General features: G+C 50.2%; 1 protein-coding gene across 2 annotated transcripts; it reads right to left on the bottom strand.

The window, feature by feature from the left end:
- Nucleotides 1-111: 111 nt before the first annotated feature.
- On the bottom strand, nt 112-23,815 carry PFKM (phosphofructokinase, muscle). Of its 2 annotated transcripts, none has more exons than XM_045801172.2 (23): nt 23,682-23,815; nt 20,264-20,356; nt 13,815-13,888; nt 12,907-12,984; nt 11,322-11,511; nt 10,950-11,115; nt 10,193-10,237; nt 9,635-9,743; nt 9,423-9,518; nt 9,090-9,182; nt 8,357-8,482; nt 7,146-7,210; nt 6,572-6,641; nt 5,770-5,919; nt 5,258-5,328; nt 4,804-4,891; nt 4,569-4,721; nt 3,913-4,077; nt 2,790-2,851; nt 2,447-2,558; nt 1,061-1,160; nt 874-979; nt 112-656 (listed from the first exon to the last, which is right to left on the bottom strand). In XM_045801172.2, the coding sequence occupies exons 2-23, from the start codon at nt 20,346-20,348 to the stop codon at nt 512-514; spliced, it is 2,349 nt and encodes a 782-aa protein (XP_045657128.1). In that variant the 5' UTR covers nt 20,349-20,356; nt 23,682-23,815; the 3' UTR covers nt 112-511. The 2 variants fall into 2 exon arrangements, with proteins under 2 accessions (XP_045657128.1, XP_045657130.1); XM_045801174.2 differs by having other exon boundaries at nt 23,666-23,717.
- Nucleotides 23,816-24,478: the final 663 nt, after the last annotated feature.

The raw sequence follows: 24,478 nt of genomic DNA, 5'->3' as shown, positions 1-24,478 counted from the left end.
TACGTGGGGTGATCGTATGGGCTGCATTTTTCCAGGTGTCTGCACAGAGTCTGGTCCTTAGGGTTGACAGCATGACATCTACTTGTGCAAGTGACAACAGGAGAACCAAAATTGCAGTGACCAGTTGGCATTTATTAGTGTAGCTATTGCTTGTCACTGCAGTAAAAGTAGTAGAGGAACCAAGACTTTGTTATCACAAAGAAATAAATAAAGCTTATTTTCAGGAAAAGTCTAACCGAGTAGCTGAAATCTAGCAGTGCACTAGAGGAGCCCAGTCTTGTGTGACAGATGAAGCTGGGGTAGAAGTTATGATAAATTCTACCTAAAAGGAGCTTCTACTCACTGCCTACTGCCCCAGCTCCCTGGCCAGAGCTGGTCATGGCTACAGTTGCAGAATAAAAGGAAACCTAAAGAAAAATGCACTAAAACACTTGGGAATACGTGGACTTCGATCTATCAGGGGGTGAGCTGACCATGATGAGACAATCCATGACCCTCACTCCAAAGAGGGTTAGATAGAAGTTTCTCCAGATCGCTTCCGACTGATATGCTCCAGGTGGGCATGCTCTGAGGTGTCCAAGTCAATCTCATACTTGGCTAGGATTTTGAGGATGGGCCTCAGCTTCAGCCACCACTGTTCCTTGGGGATGCGGTGCCTACAGAGAAATGAGATTTCACCTTTTAGCACCCCAACTGACTTCTATCAAAAGCCGATGGAAAGAAGTTGAGTAGAAGAGGCTGGATTTTAGGGCAAGGGCTAAGATCTGAAATAGGTACAACTACAGGTATTAGTCCTAAGATAAAAGGATTGAAGACAGCAAACGGGTTGGGAAGAGGAGATCCTGAAACTACCAGGGAAGTAGATGTACTCACTCAAAATCCGTCTGGTCCTTCAGCTCAGTCACTGGTTGGAAGACCAGAGCCCTCTTACGCATCCCCAGAACACAGCCCGAGTCTGGCGTATTGGCAAAGATCCTCCCTGCAATAAAGGACGGTCAGTAAGCCTCAATAACGGGGAACCAACCTCTATGGAGGGGGCTTACCCTCTTACCCCACCTACCATTACGGTAACTCTCTTTGATTTTCCCGGACATCCAGTTCATAGCCTTGGCGCCCATCTTAGTGGCAAAGTTCCTGTCAAATGGAGTTGGGCTTCCACCCTGAAAAAAGAGTCTTAAAATTACAGAGGGAAAGACTCTAATGAAGTGGCAGAGATAATCTGAACATACAGAGAAAAAGGAGAGAAGGGGCCCCAGGTTTACAGCCAGAAACAGGAATCCAGAAGTCTAACTCTGAATGGAAATCCTGAGAACCAGGGTGAGCTGGCACAGCACATTCGGCCATTTATCAGGCGTAAGAGGAACTAACTAGATAAGGGGGTAACTGGTCTCACAACTGCCTCTTCTAGCTCCGCAGCTGCCAGATCCTGTTACTTCTAGTCTGACTGGCCACTCAGTCACTTCCCTGCCCCTCTTCAGCCTAGCACCTTTTGTCAGTCACCATCGTCAGGGACGCAGAGGTGTTCCTTGTGAACCAATATGGATGTCCTTGGTAGCACCTCACAATAATGTAAAACATCACGTAGATTTTGTCGGAACTAAGCAAAAGTAGGTGGAAAGTGGGGAATAGATCGTCACACTTTATCCAACTGTACCCCATTCCTGCAGCGGCTAATAAGCAAACTCATTCAAACTTGAGATATCAGGAATTTATATGTGGGTAGACAAAAGGTCAAAGGTCTGTACTTAAGCAGGATCAGCTGGAGACACTGGGGATGGGGTGGCCTAAGACTACTAGTATCATCTGTGAGTGAGGCCCACTGGAGAGAGGGATGGAATGTGGATGGTAGAAAGGAATTCGTTTCCCCCGGAAACCCCAGTTCATGGGGATGGAGCCCAACACCAGCAAGGTGCCTGCACTCATTCCCCAGGTTGTGGGAAGAGCACTGGCTCTCGCCCAGGCTTGATGAGTGGTCCTGAAAAAATTTGTTTCTCCTCTCAGCCTCGTTTTCTTCATCTGAACTAGTGGTTCTCCACTGGAGATGATTTTGCCTCCCCGGCGACGTGTGGCAATGCCTGAAGGCATTTTTTTAGTTGCTACAACTCAGGAAGGAGGTGCTGCTGGCCTCTAGTGGGTAGAGTCCGGGGATGTTACTAAAGCATCCCACTGTTCACAGAACAGCCCCCCGCAACAAAGACTTACCCAGCCCCAAATAGCCATGGTGCCGAGGCTGAGAAACCCTTCCCTAATGAAGAGGATGGACCACATCATCTCTAAGGCCATTTCCAGAGTAAAGATATTTAGACCCTAGGACAGTACAAGATTGCAGCCTCATGCTGTATCGTGGCAGTGATGGCCTCTAGCAGATTGGAGGCCAGCAGGAGACCCAGTGGCTATTGGGGGAATGGCCATCTGGTAAAGGGCATGACAGGGGTGTCTTCCCTACCTGCTGCATGTGGCCAAGCACATTCTTCCTGCTGTCAAAGATGCCCTTCCCCTCCTCAGAGTACAGGTTGAAAATGAAGTCAGTGGTATAATTCTCATTGCACTTCTCATTCCTGCCAAGTAGAGACCAAAAGCCTGTGACTTTGGTTGTCTCCCCTTCCCTCCCAACCCTTTTCTGCTTTTGTAAGCTTTGTTCTTCCTTTTTCTGTCTCCTCCCATGGCTCAGGTTCTCTCCCTCTGTATCCAAACTCCTCAGTGTGTCCCAAACGGATTCATTCCGTGGGCTCGAGCCAGAGCCTAACTAATTTTTCTCTTCACTTAGGAACAAGCCGTGGATGAGGTACCTTAACACCAAGCCCCTCTTCACAGTTGTTCTCATCTTTTGCACCAGATGTTCAACATTCGCCTGAAAACAACAGAATAAATCCTAAGCCTAGCAGGGAGTGGATAAAGCTGGGCAGGTGCACAGCTCTCTTGTTCCCCACCAGGCCTCTCCAGAAGGGGAGAGGGACATGGAAGAGAGTTGTTTACAATCCTGTGTTTAATCCTTTTAAGAAGTTCAGTGCAGACTGCAATGTAATCAAAGACAGCACATGAGACAGGCAGGGCTGGAGGAGGGCAAGTCAGACACAGCTGCGGCAACTGCCAGTTTCGCCTCTCCCCCGCTCCCCCTGTCCCTTTTCCAGGGGTTTCTGGTTCCCCTCCCTCAGAGGGCTGACTCTTGCTCTCAGCGTCAGTCTTTAAATGGTTTGCTTGTGTGTGCAGCGGTGATTCACCTGGAAGGAACCAGTTCCTTCATCTGGGCTTTGAGTTGGAGTCAAGGAGGAAGACTCCCACCCTCCATTCCTGGCAGGGGTCGGCTGGGTTCTTGGATTAGGGGTTCCCTCAGCCTGCTGCCCCTCCACTTTGTGGCCTTTCTTTCCTCCAGTGAACTGAGATCTTGGAAAATTAGGATCATACAGTCCCTCTGTGAACAGGTGTCTAAGTCACCCACCCCACCCCAGCCCCAGAAGTGACAAGGAATGAACCAGGGAGTGGAAGAGTCTGGTAGCAAGGGAAGTCCAGAGGGGTGGCGTGATGCAGTAGGAAGACTGGCTTTCTCTGTAGTTAAACCACCTACTTACAAGTTCAGAAAAGACTTTTAACCTCTCTAAATCTTTCTCGTCTGTAACGTGGAGATAATATCTCCCTTGCGCGTCTGTTTTGAAGACAAAATGTAAAAACACATGGGAAGGGCTTACCAACATGCCATCCTTTAAAACAGATGCTCCCGACAACAGGAGCTGAGGGCATGTGTGAGGTCATGTTGGAAAACGGCTGCGTGCTGCCCGCTCCCGCCTCCTCATGGGGCCCACAGACCAAGCAGCTGTCCTTGTCTTGAGCTCTCACAGCTCAGGTTGCTGTGGGGGCAGTGAGGACAGACGGGCACAAGGGAGAGCTACATTACAGGCTCGGGTGGCCATCTACCTGCAGGTCCCGAATGGTGAAGGGCTCCTCAAAAATGTAGGCAGCATCAGCCCCGGCTGCCAGCCCCGCCATGGTGGCCAGGTAGCCGCAGTAGCCACCCATCGTCTCAATGATGAACACCCGACGCTTGGTGCCTGCTGCCGACTGCTTGATGCGGTCACACGTCTGCAAAGACGGCGCGTCATAGTTAGAAAGACAGGGTCCGGGGTCTGCTTCTTGTCACTTCTCTGGCCCTTGCAACAACCCAGCTCTGGAATGCTCTCCTCCCCAGACCAGCTGGGCCCCTCGGCCTCATCAAGTTCTCGCCTTCAGGGATGGCAGGCACATTGGCCAACCAGGCTACGGAACTCCTCATCTCGGAAGGAAGCTGTACTCATCCTTTCTGTTATCAGGGTGGGGAAATTAGGCCATGGGCCCTCAGGAAGGAGACACCATTTGGTATGCAGAGTACTGGCGCCTTTCTAGGTTGGAGACTCCCAGGTGAGGATGACCGTATGTGCGGTCGAATAAGGCCTGTGTAAAGGCCTGCGCTTCGAGAAGCACTTTTCAAGCACTCACTTGGTTGGTACCAAAAAAGGAGCTCCCCTTCTAGGAGCACACGCAGTCCAGGGACCACAGTCCCGGCCAGAGGCCTGGGCGGTGTGGTGGGCTCTCACCGTGCAGATAGTGTTGAGGGCTGTGTCAGCCCCCACGCTGAAGTCCGAGCCGGGGACGTTGTTGGAGACCGTAGCGGGGATGACCACAAACGGGATGCACAGCTCGTCAAACAGCTTCCTGCCCTCCATCAGTTCCAGGCCCCCTGTGTAAGCCTGAGGAGAAGGGCAGCAAGGGCCACAGTGAGGGGAGAGGGAAAGGTGGGGGGCCGAGGGGAGGAAACGGGAGGGCACTCACCTCAAAGCCCCCGATGATGACAAGGCCCTGAATGTTAAACTTCGTGATGTTGGCACTGATCTGCTCAAAGCTCTTCTTGGGGAGAGTCCTGGTTGAACGGGGTGGGGCAGGAGTGGGCAAGGCGGTGATGGAATTTGGAATTTGGAGAAGAGAAAAAATTGAGGGAGAGAAAAGCTAGAATTAGAAGGTGCTTTATGTATAATTTCTTGACTTGTACTCCCTTCCCTATGCCACCTCTCAGCACTGTTCAAGGGTACACCCTGGGGCTTTAAATTGCTAGAGCTGCTAAAAGATGTCTGGATGGGCATGCCTGGCCTCATTGAGACCACTGTGAGCTTGGGGACCGAAGCTCTAGACTACAGCACTGTAGAAGCTGACCTAATGAACGGACACCCGTATTCAAGGGACACCTTTAGGGGTGACGAGGGGGAGGTGCTCCTATGATGCCCCTTACCTTTTAGTCCCAAGTTTGGAACCGCCTTGGCCAGTCCAGCCCCCCACATAGCTCCAGCCAGCTTCCTCGATCTGCAGGGAAAGGTCACACAGGTCTGCGTCGTGGACTGACACCACCTCCCGAGTTCTGAGCCCACCCCAACACCCCCGGGTTGGAGGAGGAATGCCAGGCATCGGCTTTTTCCCCACCTCAACGAACTTCCTCCACCCTTATTGCTCATTCACAAATATTAGGCGCCTACTTATGCCAGGCACCGCACTGGGCTTTGGGATACAGAATTAAATAAGGTATGTTGCCTGCAAAGGGTTCGTTTCAGTGGCTCTTGCCTGTTCATATTGCCCTCAAATTATTTACTTCTGCTCAAACCCTGAGAGGAGAAAGCAAGGTAGACGACAGAAGGGGGTGGGGGCAGCAGGAAGGAGAACGGACAGGTCACCCTTGCCACACTTATCCTCCCCATGACTGCTCCTTGGCCCCACAGTATGTGCCCTCTGTCCTTTTAGTCCCCATACCTGACCCTTGGCCAGGCCCTCGAAGCCGTCATGCACAACCAGCACCCGGTTGCCTTGGATGAGGCCAATTCTCACAGTCGAGCGCACGGCGGCATTCATGCCTGCGGCCGGGGCCCCCACGTTCATCACGGCCACCGTGTGCGTGCTACCCTGGGGAGAAGGAAGCGGAGAGGGAGCGTGGCAGAGGTGGGGGCAGAAACCGCGGCAGAAGGAAGGGGACAGGTCAGTAAGGGAAGCTCAACTCCGAGTCCCTCATGGTCCTAGGATCAGGACATGTGCCTCTGGACAACACAGCCCTTGCCCTAGGAATGCCGGCACAGCCTGCTCCCTCACTGTGGAAGCAAAATCTTTATCACAAATCAATAAGCGAAGCTGCTGTCCCTGACCCCAGACATCGTTCGTTACATAATGAATAAAACCTTCCAGAGCAGCATTTCCAAAGTATGATCCTTGGACCACCCGATCTTAAGCCGTTAAACCTTCGTATTCCTGGCCCCTGCCCGGACCTAAATCCTCTCTGAGGGAAGGATCCAGCAATCTGCATGTTAATAAGCAGCCCACGTGATTCTGATATACACTGACTATTGAGAACCACTACTGCAACGGAAGAAGTGGCTTAAGTACACTCAGACGTGGTTATTCCCAGATCTGCCCAAGGGAAGTAATACATAAGCCTCTTTCCCATTCCTTGCAAGCTACGTTGTCAGTCCTAAACTGGATGTGGGTCTTGGGTCTGAGACACCCAGGGCGCACTAAGAACATGGGGCTGAGAGAAGGAGAGGGTCAAGGGCAGAGAACTCACCGGTGCCTTTGTGACTGGGGGTCTGACATGAGCCAGAAGCTTGTATACCTCCCAGTTGTTCATGAAGCTCCTGTACAAAGTAGAGAGAGAGCGGGGTGTCTCCAGGCCACTCCCCACGGCCAGCAGCCAAGGGGCCTGAAGTTTTGCTCGTGGTGTGACGTTCTACCGGGCAAACCTCGAAGGAGATAACTGGGACATAGAAGGGACCAAGCAGGGGCTGAAAAGGGGTCACTGATTAATCCAACCCTCTCTGAGTGCTCTTCTCCCAGGCCCTGCGCTCAGCAGGAAAAGCTGCCCTTTGCCTAGAGAAATGGAAAACCTAGCTGGAATCCACACACAGGAACACCACACTACGGAAGGCCAGTCCCAGGGAGAGCATCCCTGGGACGTACTCTGCCTCCTGGTCACCTCACAACCCATTCTCCCGAGGAAGAAACTGTTGCAGAGACAATAAAAAGGGGAAGAGGCAGAAGCTCCTATTTTGGGTCTGAAGCTATGTCCTTTTTTTTTTTTTTTTTTTGCTTCATTCCGTATCTGATTTCTGTAGCTAGTGTGCTTCTGGTCATTCCCTCACCGGCCTCTCAGCTTCATGGCTTCATCGAACCTCCTGTCGTTCATGGCCTTGGTCACATCCTTGGTCTGAGGGAGGAGCACAGTGAGAGTCATGACTACAGGGCAGGGCTCTACGCGGCTGGATTTCTACCCCATGGGGAGACTCTGCCTGTCTCTGCACTTACGACTGGACCCTGCCCACCAGGCACCCCACCTGTTCTGCGCTCCCCAAACTGGCACAGAAAGAAGTCTCTTTGTTTTTCCTTAATCTGGGGAGTCATGAGCAGCCAAAGGAAGGAGCTGATTCAATGCTGATTCAATGCTCTACTTATTAGAACATGGCCAGAGTGGAGGAGTGCTCTTCCTCTGTTCCACATCCGGGGCCACAACCACAAAGCAGCGTCTCAACTGAGTAAAAGAAGAAGATGGCGCAGACAGCCCAGGCGGGAAGGAAGGCTAATCCCTGCCGTGTGTTTCCCAGCCACCGATTTCTTCTCCGTGAGCTAGTGCTTTAGCTTTGGGGCTTCTGGAGACACCGCTCCAAGCCAGGCTGGAGCTCGTCTGTGCTGTAGGTGCTGGGACTCCCAAGTCTCAGAGAGAAGCAGGCCAGGAGACGGGGAGCCAGCCCCGGGCATGCAGACCAGCCCTGAGAATCGGCCAGACCCCTTAGCTCCCAGCCGCAATGTCTGCTCCGCGGCAGCAGAGGACCGGTCCCCTCATACAAGCCATTCCCTGAGCACGCCACATTTTCCAGGCACTGCATCAGCCCCGCCACTCCTTCTAACAGCCCTCAGGGTGAGTGTTAGAAACCTCACGGTGGTTCAGAGAAACACGTTCAAGGTAGAAACCATAGAAACATATAAGTTAGCCAGCCAGACCTGAATAATATCCCCGCTTTTAATAATGCTTGGAGAGAGACTGCATTCCTCTTCCAGAGAAGACCCGGAGAAAGCATTTGAGGTTGGCCATTATGCGATACTGGGGCTCATTACTCGGCAGGACGTAGCCTCTCTCACGTTCTTTAGGAACACGTACAGATGGGGACGCTGAGGCTCAGAGAGGTGTCGCTCCTATGCAAAGCCTACTGTGCTCTTGCCCCGTCTGACTGACTGCACCGTGCTGCCTTTCCATCTGCTCCTGTCCCGCGGCCTTGGAGGTGGGTCTCTTTCCCCGTAAGCGCCCGCTCAAAGGCAGGCTTGGGGCTGTTAGAAGGGGGCTGAGGTCAGTACTTACCACCTGGACACACTCCATGAGGGGCAGGCGCACAGCCTGGTTACCAGAGAGGCTCACCACACAGGCGGGGGTGTCCGGAGTCCCCTCCAAAAGCGCCATCACGGCTTCCACACCCATCCTGCTGCCCTGCAGGAGCCCAGGGAGCAAAGACAGTCTGGTTCAGGCCTCCCCACCTGGACTCGGCCTGGAGAGCCAGGGCACTCGGGGCCCTTCCGGATCACAGGGTTGAGCCGCATATTTGAGGACTATAGCCAAGAACTTACTAGGCTTTACCTCCCTACTCAGATTTCATCTAAGCTTGATGATTCCTCATCCTCTTGCCATTAGAATTCTATTTGGTTCCAGTGAAACATGTCCACTGTAGTAATCAAGGAGGTTACTGAGGCTTAATAATATTCCCTTCTTACTGATAAAATAAGGAAGAGTATGGCTTCTCTCTTCCAGTGAAAGTAGGATGAGGGTTCAATCTGAGTGTCTGAGGTTAGATCTTAATAATGTTATTAATGCTCCAAGCAGAGATCTGGGAGCTCACCATTTGGGGGGCATAGAGTTTCCCATGGGTTTTTGCAACAGAAGAGAATTAGTGAATGTACGGGAATGGGGCGAGGGCCGGTGCCGTCCAGAGGCTGGGGGCGGGCGGCATGGCCAGTGGGGTGCGCCCCTGTCGTGGTGAAGTACAGTTGTGCAGGCTGTGGGTTCTAAGACGCAAGAGCCCCAGGACCCCATGACTCACCAGGATTCGGTCAAAGGCTGACGGTGTCCCACCCCGCTGCACATGCCCCAAGACAGTGACCCGGGTGTCATATCCCAGACGCTTTACCACCAGCTGAAGAGACCAAAAGAGGGACAGAGAGAGGGATACAGAGTCAAAGACCGAAAACAAGCAGAAACTAAGATAAACCCCAATGGCTTAGCCTCTTATCTTGTCATGATTCCTTGGAAACCCAGGGGCAGGAAACTTTGGGAGAGATGTGCAGAAGGACTAAGGAGAGACTCAGAAATCACTCGGGAGGGGGCGGGGGCGGGGGATGGTAGCCAAGGCCTCTCTGGCTTCATTCCTACTAACGTTCTTGATGTCCTCGGAGGTGATTGGTTTCCCGTTCTTGTCGATCGCACCCTCAGCCACAATGATGATGTTGAGACGAGAACCACGGGTCCTTGTCTGGTCGAGAGCAAAGAGAAGAGCGGTCACTGGAGGGAAACGGATGGAAGGATGGGAAGGGCAGCATCAACGGAATAGGCGAGGGCTTTTTTAAGGGCAAAATAAAGTACCAGTACCTCGCTGAGCCGGCGACAAAGATGTTCCTCCCAGTCATCATCTGGCGGACATTCAGGAATAAACACCCAGTCAGCCCCACAGGAGAGGGAGGTGACAAGGGCCAGGTATCTAAGATGAGAGGGAGAAGCTAGAAGCCACACTCCACGAACAGCCTCACCCGGACCCAGCAGGTCTGCCTGTCACCATAGTCGGTGAAAGGTCTGAGGATCCATGGTTTCATTCTTGGGGTGAGGGTAAGAACACCGCTGCGACAGCTTCTCAGTGGGGGTCTGTCCCTGAGGAGCACCTTCCAGTCACGCTCACCTACCACAGTGGCTTCTAGTCTCAGAGCACTGTGTGTCCTGTCACACTGGAGTGCTCCTGGGCACATACACATAGGCACACACCAGCACGTGTCGGTAGGTAGGGGGTGGGGGTGGAAGCAGGGAAAGGGGCCCACGCCAAGAGGGGCATGTACACGTCCAGATCTGCTACCCCGGGAGACCTCTTTGGACTCTCCGGGGAAGAGAAGGCTATTGCTGGAGCTACAGAATCAATGAGTCAAGATGGGCTCTTACCCACAGTGCCGGCCCATCACTTCTAACACAAACGTCCTCTGGTGGCTGCAAGAGAGAGACGAAGGGCTTACATGGCCCTAGTGTCCCTATGGCCAGAATCAAGCCGCCACCCACATCCAGCCCACGTAACGTCCCTGGGAGATGCGTTTCTGCTGCTAGACCTTCCAGCAGGCTTCCTGTGAGACCAGGAAGACCCAGGGGAAACACATCAGCCACAGGGTGGCTAAAACACAGCAGTGACACAAAAGTGTTGGTCCTGCGGCTCTGTTCCAGGGAGCACAGGGGCTCAGGAAGGCAAGGAGAAAGGGAAGGGAAGGGAAGAAGTGAAGACTCGACTGGCCTGGAATCCCCTAGGATTACCCTGGCAAACTGTTACCTTCTGTCCTCCTGTTCTCACACTCTCTGAGCAGTGGCAACGGTGGCCTCCAGGATCGCTATGACACGGCTGAAAGGGTGGCTAAGGTTTGGGGCTCCCCAGATTGGTCTCAGGTTGGACACGAATCATTTGGGAGACCCCATGGGTATTAAAGCCCTCAGAGCTACACACGGACAGTGGGCTAGACAGTGACAAGAGGCAAAGCTACAGCATTTAGATGGCAGTGCAATTTCAGGGCTCCAGGGATAACTCTTCCCTAAAAACAGTGTTCCGGCCCCAGAAAACTGGTCATTATAGTCTACAGCTCCAATGCGTTCATCTTCTCTAGACCCCAGCCCTTTAGCCGGTCCCAGCTGCCACCCTCCTATGCTGCCCCCTTACCTCTGAGCAGTAGTGGTGATGGCGTCCACGATCTCTATGATCCGGTGTAGGGCGGAATCAGTGCCGATGGTCATATCGGTGCCACAGAAGTCATTGTCAATTGAGCCCACCAAGCCCACGATGTTCAGGTAGCTGGACTTTGTAGCCTCCTCCTCTGTGATCTTACCTGACAAAGAGAAGCAAACCAGGGGCCATCGGGTGAGGTGCTGGTGACTGGGGAGAGAAGGACCTGCAGCCAATGGGAACCATAAGCAATGGCAGAACAAGGAGGGCAAAGACTGCCCGTTTGTGTCTGGGAGTGACTGCCTCCACCGGGAGGAGAGGGATGTGTGTGCACGGGCACAAACCATACTTACGACAACAACGTCTCACCCGCTTTCTGGAGGTCACTCAATAAGTCACTCCACTCAGAACGGAAGGTGTCAGCCCCAGTGAGGCTGCCATCACCCCCAATGACACACAGATTGGTAATCCCACGCTTCACCAGGTTGTGGGCGGCTCGCAGTCGCCCCTCTCGGTCCCGGAAGTCCTTGCACCGGGCACTTCCAATGACTGTACCTCCCTGTGGGGAAGAGGTAGAAGTCAGCTCCCCAGAGGACACAGCCAAATTTGGGCTCAACGTGCTAAGATTTCCCCTGTTCCAACACTGTGATGGGCTGTCATAACCACGGGGCTTATAGGAAATGCTCTGACATCCTTAAAAGGCATTCGTTCTTTCTAAGGGAGAGAGAAATGATACTGGCTGAGCTATCAGAGGGCTAGTCCTTGTATTCTGCTACACCTCTTTGAAGACTAAGATCAACCCATTTCCTTGAAGGCTTTGTCATCAAAGTGATTATCCTCGAGGAGAGTAAAGGAATCCATACATGCTGTGGGCTTTTGGAATCGTCTCCATCTTTCACATGTTCTTAGAAGTGTAAGAAATAGCACTGGCTTCAGTCCTGGAAATTCTCCCTAGCGACCTGACTTTATCAGACTGCGTCCAAACTATTCTTAGGAGTTCATCCCAATGTGCTTGGTAGTACTTTTTCCCTCTTGAACTCACTGATTTCTAATTGTAACCAGGCACTGCCAATCCCTTCCTCTTTGCTCCTCAGGATCTGTGGTTAGTGGAAGGAGACACAATGCCCAGGTATTCACAGGAAAAATAGCTCCGAGTATTCCCAGGGGCTTATAGATACCCCGAGAGAGGTAAGTATACTTAGCGTTTTCACAAATCATATAAACTACTGGCATCCATGCTTTTGGGAGTACTGATGGAGAATTCTGGCTCATTCTCAGACCACTTTACTGCAGGCACTATTGCCTATAAAGAACCTTCCGCAAAGCACTGCACATTAAAATTTCTTCTCATAGATTTGTAGAGGATTGAGGTAAAGTATGCGGATATAAATGTAATGTGCAGATTTTTCAATAAATCAGAAAATAGGTATATGACTTAGAGAAAGTAGCACAAAGGGTTGTGGATACAATCAGCATAATCTCAGGGTGTTTTTGGAAACTGTAAAATGCTGCATTTGTTCCTTCCTCCCTTAAACACTCTGGTTTCAGGTGACCTTATCACCATCACATGAGGACTGGCAGATTTCAGCTCTACTTGTGGGTCTGGCTCCAGTCCTCTGGTAAGGCTATTTTCATGGCCAGACCTTCCCCGTGACCCCAGAGCAGGTCCTGCTTACGTACCGGCTCCTCAAGTCTTGCCTATGACCTTTCTATAAAGAGCAAACTGTCCTGTGACCGCATTCCCGTCCCCAAGCCACCCTAGGAACATAGGGTGATGTTTTCAAACTCAAAGGGTAAAGGGCAATCATGGCACCTCTCTTGTCACAGAACCCTTCACGTCGATTCACATGGGGGGGGTGGGGCTTGGGCAACCGTGAGGCCAAACCAGAGTGCAACAAACCAGGGGGGCAACAAAGACAGGACAAACATGGGACGGGAGTCCTCAGGAACGTACCAGCTGCAGCATCATCGAAACGCTCTCCCAGCTGGCCTCCCTGATGTGATCTCCGCCATCCACCAGGCCTTGGTAACCCTGTGGGGCACAATACACCCATTCGGCCTCCACGAGTCCAGTTCTCCCTAAACCCCCACGATTAAGACAGGATCCTGGGAAGAAGTTCTCTGAGAATCAAGTCACCTCCTCCCATTACTGATTCCTGGATGCCCATGACACTGTCATATTTAACATAGTCCAAGGAAGAAGACGTCAATTTTTCAATACCCTCTTCTAGTTTCTCACAATCTCAAAAGGGCGGATGTCCTTCCTATATTTCATCCTAATTCCTCTTGCTTCTGGCTCATCCCATGTCCTCTAATCTGCCTCCCAGGGAACTAGATAACAGATGGCTTTGATAACAGTAGAGGGAAAAGAGAAGCGTTGGAGGGAAGGCGGGAGAGAAGTGGGACTTGAAAAGATAAAATTGGGGGAAAGGCAGGTAAACCTTACAGAAAGAAGAGAAGACAAAGAATGAGAGGGAAGGGAGAGAGGGGAAGAAGAGTTAGAGCCTCAGAAGGTTCGGGAAACTACAGAAATCTGACGAGACTCTTCCTTCCAAAGGCTCTATCTCTGGACAAATTTTCTGTGAAATACTCATTTCAGCTTCTCTCTTTGTCTTGATAGAGGTAAGGGGAAGAGAGAGTTACTTCTCCCTTGAAATTGGACAGGCACCATGACGACCCAGTCTGCAGACCCCTAGGTCCCACCATCATTATCAGAGACCAAAGTGGTGGGGGACAGTCATGGAGACAGGGAGCCGACACAGGTCAGACATAGCATGTAACTGGGAGGTGAAGAAAGAGGAAGTGGGAAGGGAGGAGCAGAAAACAGAGAAAGAATGGCAGAGAACAAAGTAGAGAACCAACCTCATGGACAAAGAAGACACGGGCACCAGTAAAGATACCAACTCGAACCACAGCCCTGACAGCAGCATTCATACCTGCAAGGAGGGAGGAAAGATGACAGGGAGAGGTTAGTCCTCAGAAAAGCAACCTGGACTACAAGACACGACTCAGTCCTTTTCTTAGGCTTTTCTCCAAATCTAGAACACTCCTCTCCTCCAAGTCTTCCAGCCTCCCCACTAACGCTGAATTACCACATTCAGTGTTTATGTAGCTCCAGATATCCCCGATTCCTCTCCCTTCCCCTCAAACCCCATCTTTCCTAAGACCTTTCCTTGCCAGGGCAATCCGGGGATCATAATCTTGAATGTTTACTGTAGTGTTAGACAGTGCTAAATGCTTGTCAAACCTCATCTCGTTTAATCCCATCCACAGCCCTGAAGTTGCCTCCATTTTACAGATTTGGAAACTGAAGTTCAAAGACGTCATGGTCACAGAGCCAGTCTCCCCACTGGGAGAAACAATTAGGACTAAAAGTAATTGGGAATAAAACAGAGAGGAGAGGCTTTTCCCTTTCTCCCATAGAAGTATCATTCCTTTCCAGTGGCTACTCAATGACGAGACCCGTCTCTCCCATGAGTGTTGTGGAGGAACTACCCTGCACAACATGCAACATCCGGCGGAAGCTATAAAGGCCTCTGCATTAGAACCAATGCTACTGATAACTGTGCCAAGGAAACAGAGCCTCCCTGGTGAGAGATGGAAGACGGTCCTGGGTCAGTCCTGGGTCTTGAGCACGGTAACCCCCTCCTACCTTGTAATGGGAGGAGGGGCTCCCAGGGATGCTCGAGGAATCTCAGAGCCAAGATAGATCAATTACTTGTGAACCATTCTAACCATCTTCCCTCAGATACCCCAGTCCGTTTTTTTGTTTCAACCTAAAATCTATTCCTGTGGTCCCTAATCCTGCCTAGGGAAATATCATATACCAGTGAGCACGAGAGAAACCAGTAATTAGAAAAATCTGCAGCAGCAGACTAAAATCCATCATGAACTACTGCAAAATCCCAAACTACCCAGAATGGAATAGAATAAAAAAGACCAGAATGTCTGGGGTTTTTTGGGGGGGAGGGGGAGTTTTGCAGGCTGACAAAAGTTGGTATTAGATGGCTATAAGCACCAAATCAAATCGAAGGTCCATTCACTCATTGAGCAAATATTTACTGAATACCTACCATGCTCCAGGCGCTATATAGGGATTGGGGAAACAGCAGTGAATGATACAGTCTGCGTGTACGAAGATAAAGGACTTGGTAACGGTCCTCAAGACTTGCAAAGAATATAATATGGTCACAACATGGATGTGTATGAAGGAGATCTGTACAAAGCACAGTGGGAACGACGACAAGGAGCATCTCAGCTGTCAGGAGGAAGTCGGGACAGGTTATACAGAAAGGACAGCATCTGACCTGAGACCTAAAGGACAATATCCTTATAAATCTTTTTTGTCAGGTGGACACTTTGGGGGAGAGCATTCTAGGCAGGAGAATAGCACAAATTGAAGGTGAGGGTCAAGAAACAACCTTAGGTGGGCACGTAGGTGGCTCAGTCGGTTAAGCATCTGCGTTTGGCTCAGGTCATGATCCCAGAGTCCTGGGATCGAGCCCCACATCCGGCTCCTTGCTCCTCAGGGAGTCTGCTCCCCCCTCTCTCTCTGCCCGTCCCCTGGCTCATGCTCTCTCTCACTCACTCTCTCTCTCTCAAATAGGTAAACAAAATCTTTACAAAATTCAGTACTACGAAGAACTGTGAGACAGGAAGACAGCAGCGGTGAGAGATGAAGCCACACAGGTAGGCAGGCACACGAGGAACTGTGGCCCCTATTCTGTAGGCCAGGGTTTGACTGGGGACCCATGGGTGGTGGTTTCAGGGAATCCATGAATCCCATGAAACTGTGTGAAGAGTTTTCTGGGCACAGGAATTTCTTTTGGGAGAAGGTCCACAGCTTTCATTTGATACTCAAAAGGGTCTGTGACCTAGAAAAAACAAGTTGCAAATGACGGAGAATCTTTGAAGAATTCTGAGGGTGTAGAGACACGATGCTCTGTGCGTATCAGAAAGATCACTGTGGCAGCAACGTGGAGGATGCTGGGATAAGATGGCTACCTGGCAGCCGAGGCAAAAATGATGAGGGCCTGGACCGGGAGGGTGGCATTTGGGAAAAACAGAGAACACCAGACAGGAGACACGTAGGAAGCAGAAGCACAGCTACGTGGTTAGATTTCAAGGTGCTGGCGAGGAGGATGGAAAAGCCCCAGGAATGACTCAGGCGCTGGGTACAACGGTGGTGTGATTAACTGAGCGGAGGCGGGTTTTGAGTCGGGCAGGTGGGGGTGCAGATGACACATTCATATTGGGAGATGCTGAGCTTGAAGTTCTTGCGGGACATCCACATGGACTTGGAAGAGGCTGTCTCAAGAGAATTAACAGAATTCGAATGGGAAAGGCAAGGAATGGAACGCGGAGGAAAACCAATACTGAAGGAACGGGCAGGGGAAAATGGGATCCAGGAAGGAGGCTGAGGAGGAGCAGCAAGAAAGACAGAAGGAAAACCAGGTCTTAGTGATATCTTGGAAGCCAAAGAGGACAGTTTCAAGAGCTGGAACAGGGCCGAATGCTTCCGATAACTGATCTCAGGTAAGAATTGAAAGACTGGGCTTGCCTACAAGAGGTCCCTGGTGAGCACTGCTGTCAAAGCCCACTTCCGCCCCCACTGAGGCAAAGCCACATGAAGTCTACAAGTCTAGGTTCACACCCTCAAATTGAAGGGATCAAAACGGAAAAATCTTTGATGGGAGCAGGCTTCTCAGAAGCTTTAGGAAAAGCCTGTATGTATGAAAAGAACAAAGTCAGAGTCAACGAAAAGCCATCAGTGACTTAGGAAGGAGGAATAAGTCAGTAAGATCAGAACAGAAATGAAACTATTGTTTATTTTCTAGACTTTGACAAGGCCTATGGGATTCTCTATGGGATACCTGGAGTTCTGGAGTATGAATTTGTTATCTTAAGAGATAAGGAAAAAACATACTTCTGAAATGTATAGGTTGGAATGCTGTTCCCCACTCCCAACCTGAGTAAGGGTGGGGGAGAAAAGATTTAAGAAAAACGAATGACTTAAAAGGTTTTAAGTGTAAAGTAAACAATAGATGGCAGGTAGGAAATATCCAAATCCATTGAGCAGAAGAAAAATCCCACAAGAAAAGAAGATTCTCTTCTCTCCTCCCTTTACCTTCTTACCTCAATCCTATCAACCTCCAGAGGTCATCCTTGCTGCCTCTAAGTTGGATAGCTGTTTTCCTAGAAACAAAGTTTTAGGACCCCTTTGTCCCCTATACCTGTGTCTCAAACCCCCGTTCCCTAGAAATCACAGACTGGGATGTGTGCGTAACTTATACTAGGGAGTCCGAGTAATTCTTTGTACTCTCCTACTTAACATTACTGGCCTATTCTGGCCCCAGACCAGTCCTGGCCAGGCTCTCCTTGGCTGTTCCATGTTGCCCTAAATAACCCTGTATTCGCAGCTGTCTGACTTCTTAGAAGCAAGACGAAGGATAAGATTACAGGCACCACCCAGGGGGTATTCTGGGTACAGCCAGGAGGGGCTCTGGAGAACATCAAGGCACGTACTTTGAGTTTCTAATTACAGCCTGTAGGGAAGAGGCTTTGGGGAGAGCTACGGGTGATGATGAGTCCCTACGACATGAGACAGAAAAAACTAATAAATGACTTAGTCACTACCTTTTTGAAAGCAGATGTTAAAAAGTTTCTTTCTACCTTAACTGAACTTTAAATAGGAAAAAAAAAACCTTTAATTCCAACATGAGAAATAAATGTTAGATCTGAATTACACTTCTGAATATGTAATTAAAATTACAAGTCCTAGAACAGCAATCCAAAAAGGTCATGGAATCCCTGTTCCTGTAAACCTTTAAAACCTTTACAAACAGGATAAACAGGCATCCATCTGAAGACAGAGGGCTAGAGCAGCCGACTGAGATCCTTTCCAGCAGAATATACCAATGTCATAAGGCCAAACGTGGTATGACTGAGCAGAGCTGGGGCCATTCCTGGGCTGAAGTGGGAATTAGGATTCATATCAACTCAGTCCAGCTTCTGCACTCAGGCTGTCTGATTTCTGGCCTCCCTTCTACTTTAAGAAGTTATGAGCTTTGTTGAACCCAGGGAATGACAGAGCTGTGGCCTCTCTGGATTTTACAGAGCCCGACCTCACTCTCCCACGTGGCCCACAGCCTCTGGGGGAAAATCATTTCCATGCCCTCCTCTCCCTGGGAGAACTAAAGATCATTAAGCCTATCTCTGAGCTGCTCCTTCAGTTGGGACCTCTCAGCTCTACTTTGAGTTTTCTACTTTGCTTCCCTGCCCCTCTTAGTTTCATCCTGTACCAACTACTCCCATGCACCTGTGATGTTATGTGGCCTCGCAGTGGGATATTTGCCTGGGGACACTGCGCCTGTCACAGGATCCCACAGGCCGCGGTCCAGCTGGCCCTTCAGAAATCAGCGTATGCTAGCCCTTGCCTCCATGCAGGGCGATCGTCCCTTAAAGCAGGTGATAGTCCCTCTAAAATGAGGGTTTCGCTACTCAGGATTAGAAGCTGGAAGGGCTCTGCTGCTCTTAGACTCAAATTAAATCCTAGATCATTCTCTCTCTCTCTCTGTCTCTCTCTCTTTTTACCTCTTTCCCTCTCCAGAGAGCTCTTCTTTTTCATAATTTCCCAACTTCATATACCTCCCTCGGATTTTTAGCAGGCTCTTGCTACACTTAATCCAATTTCACAGGCCACCCTGCCAAGGTTTTAGGGTCAACACTCAGAGTTCATGTAGCATGGGGTTCTTTCCAGGAGAGAACAGAGAAGCAAGAGAAGCCAGGTCAGCCTCAAGCAGGGCTCTGCATTCCTAATCTGGCCACCATTCCTGAACTCACACTTCTCTGCCCTCCTCCCTAAGTGTCTTTGTTCTAGCATTCTCTTGTTCATAATATATACCACAGGTGTAATTCAATAAACGTTAGTTTAAAAGCATATTTAAAGTCTAGATTTACTAATCACACCAATGAGAAGGATCATAAGAGCAAAGGTGACCTGTGACCTTTTCATCGATGTATCCTTAGTGCCCACCATCCTGCTTGCTACACAGGTGCTCAATAATTCCCTTTGCATTTAACTAGGAATACGTTTATTTAGCCCTTACTATGTACCAGGCACTGTTGAAGCAAGAATTCATTTGATGAAGAGTTCGGTTTCTGGAAATCCACCTTGTCTGGGAACTTTACCCTGGTTAATCCTACTGAGGCCTAGCATTTCATTATGTAAGTGGGTCCTACTTGCTTAAGGCGCACTTGACTACTGTGATTTCGGAGCCTCACATAGAACTCTAGCAACGGATGCTATCTCTCCTAAAACTACAAGTTCCCCAAGGAGATCGACTTCTTCACAACATACAGGACAGGGCTCTGCACGAAGTGGGTGCTTAACACAAAGTCTAGGAGTCTAGGGCGAGCGGAGGAGAGCGAAGGGGGACTAGCTGAAATCTCTTTCCTTCTCTCTTTGTCCCAGCACAGTGTCCATGTCCTCGTGTCCCTCTCAAAGAGATTCTGCCTCTCTTTAAGGTATTATGAACTAGAATATACAAGACCATCAAAGGAGGAAGGAAAATCACACATTCTCTATCTCCCACTTCATTTTTCCACATACCTGATTTTCTTGACTTCCAGGTTTCTGGGACTCAACCCAGAAAGGGGTTCTCTCTGGCTTTGCTCTCTGCCCACCCCCCCACATACCACCCATGGGTCTGTACGGATTAACTGCTGCTGTTCCTGTTTGTTCGGGGGCTGAAGGAATGGAAGGGGAAGAAAAGGCCAGAGAAAACAGAGAACGAAGCAGAACTGTGCTTAGTAGAAGGAAATGCGCCGTGGGAGCTAGGTGCCGGACCCTGGTCAGTGTGGGAACTCTACAGACATCAGACGCTCTAGGACCCACCACATCCCAATTCTGGGTCCCTCCCTTTCCGCACCACTATAGGGTGCTGGAAGGGAATCCATCTACTGCTTTCTCAACAATTTTATCTCTGTGGTCTCTTTCTAATGTGGCTTGAGGAAACACCCGTCTTTTAGGTACCAAAGGACCCAAATGGTCCCAAATCCTCAGAGAAACCTGGAAAGAAGTTTTATGAAGTTGTGAGTACATTGGAGCAAACAATATCCAGAAGCACTTGGGGACTTAGACCTGACAGAGATTTTTGGGAAGGCCCAGGATGCCAGCGTGAATCTACAGCAGGAGGACATGAAAGAGGACAGTCTTGCTCTACAGGCGAAGGGAGTCAGGAAACTCCAGAGCGCCCACCAGCCATGATTTTTGTCCCCCCCCCCCCGCCCCCGCAGGGCCTTCTCCTTACCTTGGGCATCTCCGCCCGAGGTTAACACGGCGATGGCTTTGCCGATCCCCAGGGTTTTGGCTGCATGGTGCTCTTCATGGGTCATGATCCACTCTAGAATTCAAGGGAATGACCCGGTAAGACACAAGTAGACCGAGGTGCTCGGGAAAGGGCTCTGTGAGACTGGTGAGAGCCACTGCAGTCAGGCTCTCTCACTACGCCAAGTCTGGGCTTTACAGCCTGGCTGCTTTGGACTTCTTCCAGAAGAGGGCCACACCCCCACAAAGTGACCAGCTGAAATGTCACAGTAATCAAACCCAACACTGCAGAGGTCCTGCCTAATCCCTCCCACCTCAATTGGAGCCTATTCGGAGAACAAGCTAAGGTCAAGAGGAAGGGCCGTTGACCAAACAGAAACGAGAAAGGAGGGAGGAAAGTTAAGTTAGCCGCAAGGATTCCTTGCTCTGATGAAGGGAAGGGCTGCTGCAGACATCAGGAGTGAGGAGGTTCGGGGCACAGACCGAGAGCCAGCAAAGTGGAAAAGCGGGGGTGGGCTGGGTTACGGTGAAGATTAGGGTTCAGTTGTATGGCACATACAACTGGCCTAAGCTGGAACTGGAGTCTGAGGTTTTATGTGCACATGTGAGCTTGCGCAAATCAGTGGTGCGGGCTCAGGAACGGTTAAAGACATTCTACGGCTTCTCCTGTCCTCCCAGACTCCCTGCCTCCCGAGCATCTCTTGACTCATCTTCAGGCCTTGCGCCTCACACATGCTATCAGGTGGGAAGAGGAACAGAATCATCGCCACACTTGCATAGATATGGACACATGGCATGTGACCACCTTCCTATTTTTGTCTGCTAGGCTTTTTCTCTCTCTCACAGGAACGCGCAAGACACACTTTTATATCCTTAAAATGTCAATGGAATCATCATTCTCCCAGTTACCCAGGCTAAAACCTAAATTTTTAAATGTATCTCCTCCTTATTCTCAGAGTTAAAATGGTTACCAAATCCTGTGCTCCCTTCTACCCTCCCTTGCCCTTCTCTTCTTTGTGATCCTCGCTGCCTCTTTCCACCCGAACTGCCCACCATAGCTGCTCTCCCTCTGTTTGTTTCCCTTCTCCACTCTATCAGAGACACAAAACAAACCTCCACGGGAAGGTCCCCGGACACTGGGGCCTCCGTGGAGAGAGGATGCATTCGCTTGAACAGGAGCTGATGACCTTTAAGCACAGCTCCTGTTTCTGCCGTGAACCTGGGAAAATCGGGGAGCTGCTGATAAAGACAGAGGTCACATAAACACACAAGTCCGCATACGTGGCAATAAAATACATGCAATGGGACACTCATGAAGACGTACGGACACACACAGTAGTACTAAGGGACACAGGTTCTCAGACACACCACACATAATCCGTGCTGACTTGGACTGGCAGTCAAAGCTGCCAGGATCTAGCCCTTGCCTAGGGCTTCACCCCTCGCTGTTGTGCATTTTCCGCTCCATCGTCACCTGAACATTACTTTGCCCCTCCCCACGTGTGTACTTGGGTACACTGCGTCCCACGTCCAGGAGGCCACACTGGCCCTTCCATACCTCGATAGCCCACTCCATCACTTAAGACCAGTCCTAACTGTAACCTTACTAATATTAAGTCTATTAAGCCCTCACTGATGACCACAGGTCAAGAAGAGTTTCTTTTTCGACCTCCTCTCATCACATATTGTCTGGTACTGGATCATTCATTTAGCATTTAATCACTACTTTATGTGGTATTTTTAAAATTTATCATTTATTTGATAGAGAGAGAGAGCACACTCACAATGGAAAGGGACAGAGGGAGAAGGAGAATCCTGAAGCAGACTCCCTGCTGAGGGCAGAGACCATCTCAGGGCTTGATCCCAGGACCCTGAGATCATGACCGGGCCGGAATCGAAAGTCAGCTGCTTAACCAGCTGAGCTACTCAGGCGCCCCATGTGGTATTTAAATTGCTTCTTATATATTGAAAATAATGTCAGACTAGATCAGGGGTTAGCAAACTATAGAGCACACAGACCAAATCCAGCCCTTTTCATGGTTTCATACAGCGGCAAACTAAGAAAGTAAATGGTTAAAAAAACAATTTCATGACGTGTGAAAATTACATGAAATTCAACTTTCAGCGTCCATCCACTCTCATTCTTTCATACATCATCCTGTGGCTGCTTCTGTGCTACCACAACACAGTAGATTATGGTGACAGAGACCAGAGAGCCTGCAAAGGCTCAAATATTTCCTATCTGGCCTTTTACAGAAAGCATTTGCAGACCCCGGGACAGATGATTGCTATAAGCCATTTTCCCTAACTAGACTGAACAATCCTCCAGGGAGGGATCATGTTCGGTTTTTAAAAACTCTCCCACAGCTGACCAAAGCCAGTGGTGAAGTCTATGCACAAAACAGTTCGATAAATCCTTGTTGAAAGCATTAGGGAACTGACAAACAATACGAAATGCACACAGACATATGGAAACTTTTATTTAATATGCTTGGATACAAACATAGCTTCCTATTCTATTTCTAACACATACAGATACAAATAGGACTTCAGACAGCATGTAACGACTAACAGCAAAAGAAGACAATAAACACACCCGGATAGAGACACTCTCCTATTAACTCGAGTGTTCCCTAGTGTCCAAACATCCGCTGTTCTCAAAAAAAGCAAGACTAACTAGCTGGTGCAAATAGGAAGGTAAAAATTTGGGAACGGAAGAACAAAACATGAGTGTGCTGATCCCATTTCCCTTGAGTTTTTTCCTCTCATTCACTCTGGGAGCTCATCCCTTACAAACCCACACGGGGCTCTTTGACCCCTGGCGGCTTCAGTGAGGACGAGAAGTCACCAGAACGAGGGGAAGGTTAGGAGTGCTGACCTGCAGACACAGCTCAGATTCCTCTCCTGCGGCTCTAAACCACTTACAGAGGCACGGGATACAGGCATGCACGCAGACTCATCTATGAGCATCCTTACAGATTCGCAGTGACACATAGGTAGAATACACAGACACAAAATCTAAATATAAAGTCACGTGTGTGTAGATAAGCACGCGGGAGGGAGACATACAGGGAGGCAACATCAGAGGTGCACCGATCTGAATTGGATGAGTGCCAGGAAAGGAGTCGGGCAGCCAAGGGCAACGAGGTCTGAGCTCCACTCACCCATCCCTGATTGTCAGGGATGGGGGCTGTGCGTGCAAGCAGAGGGAGATGAGCCAAAGGGCTAGGGTTCTTTACGACGGCCCTACCCATCCCCCCTTCCCTCCAGCTTCTTCGGCCATACCACCTCTGCTTTTTCCGTCCGCTCCTTCCAGTCCTCCCCACCGCCTCCTCCCAGCACGGTCATCCCCACCTCTCTCTAGGCTTTCCCCCCGGGTCTTTACCCAAGGGCCCCCTTGCCTTTCAGTCTTAGCTCTCCTCCGCCACGGCTTCCTTGCGGACTGTCCTTGGGGAAGGGGGAGGGGAGCTTGGCGAACGCGGGGAGGAGCCAGGTGGAGGCAACAAGGGAGGGGAAAGAGGCTTCCCAACCTCCACTGGCTGGTGCCGGCCCGGAGGCTCCGCCTCCTCACGCTCCCCTTTCTCCTCCCCTCGCTCCTTCTCCCAGGGACAGCTCAGAGATGGCATCAGCTTAGTGTCTCCACTCCCAGAAGGTTCTCGGGTCCCTAGCTCTGTGTTGGGAGCCATCAGCTCCTGTACACAGTGGGAATCAGAAATTACTGAGTTGCCTCCCAGGTTGTCCGCAGAGACATCTTTTTCCTAGCTGGGACTGAGACTCCTTGCATTCAAACACGCTCGACAACTAATAAACCCGCCCCTCCGGCCTGATGCATTGTCTCTCACCTCTTTCACTCTGTAAACAAACATTTATGGAAAGTCTTTGTGCCAGGTTTTGTATTAGGTGCTGAGGGATGAAAAGATAAAGGAAATAGAGTCCCTGCCCTGGAGGAACATTGAACACTGGTACTTTCTTTAGAGGGACCTCAAAAACTCCTTTTACGTGTATGTACCTTTCTCAGAGAAAAGACAGGGCTACGAAGCAAACAGCCTCCACCACAGAAACCTGGGCAGAGTATTCCCAGAGCTAAAGGTGCCCCTTTTCCTCAATCCTCTTTCTTCCTTCTCTTCACCCAGGGCTTTGTGGCAATGCCTCTCCGCAGGCACCTCTCCTGGCTCCTTCTACTGCCCCTCCTCTTACT

The sequence above is a fragment of the Ursus americanus genome, chromosome 25 (assembly GCF_024610735.1).
Source record: "Ursus americanus isolate L20-20 chromosome 25, mUrsAme1.1.p, whole genome shotgun sequence".
NCBI lineage: Eukaryota > Metazoa > Chordata > Mammalia > Carnivora > Ursidae > Ursus > Ursus americanus.
The sequence above is the reverse complement of the archived record's forward strand: the minus strand, read 5'-3'. Positions and strand labels throughout refer to the sequence as shown.

What these genes read in the sequence shown, in the direction of transcription:
- PFKM (XM_045801172.2), bottom strand. Translation starts at nt 20,348, where the DNA reads ATGACCCATGAAGAGCACCATGCAGCCAAAACCCTGGGGATCGGCAAA. An exon ending in TTTGTCGCCGGCTCAGCGAG is followed by an intron (nt 9,519 to 9,634) that starts GTACTGGTACTT and finishes GCTCTCGACCAG; the next exon opens with ACAAGGACCCGTGGTTCTCG. An exon ending in GCCATGAAGCTGAGAGGCCG is followed by an intron (nt 6,642 to 7,145) that starts GTGAGGGAATGA and finishes TACTTTGTACAG; the next exon opens with GAGCTTCATGAACAACTGGG.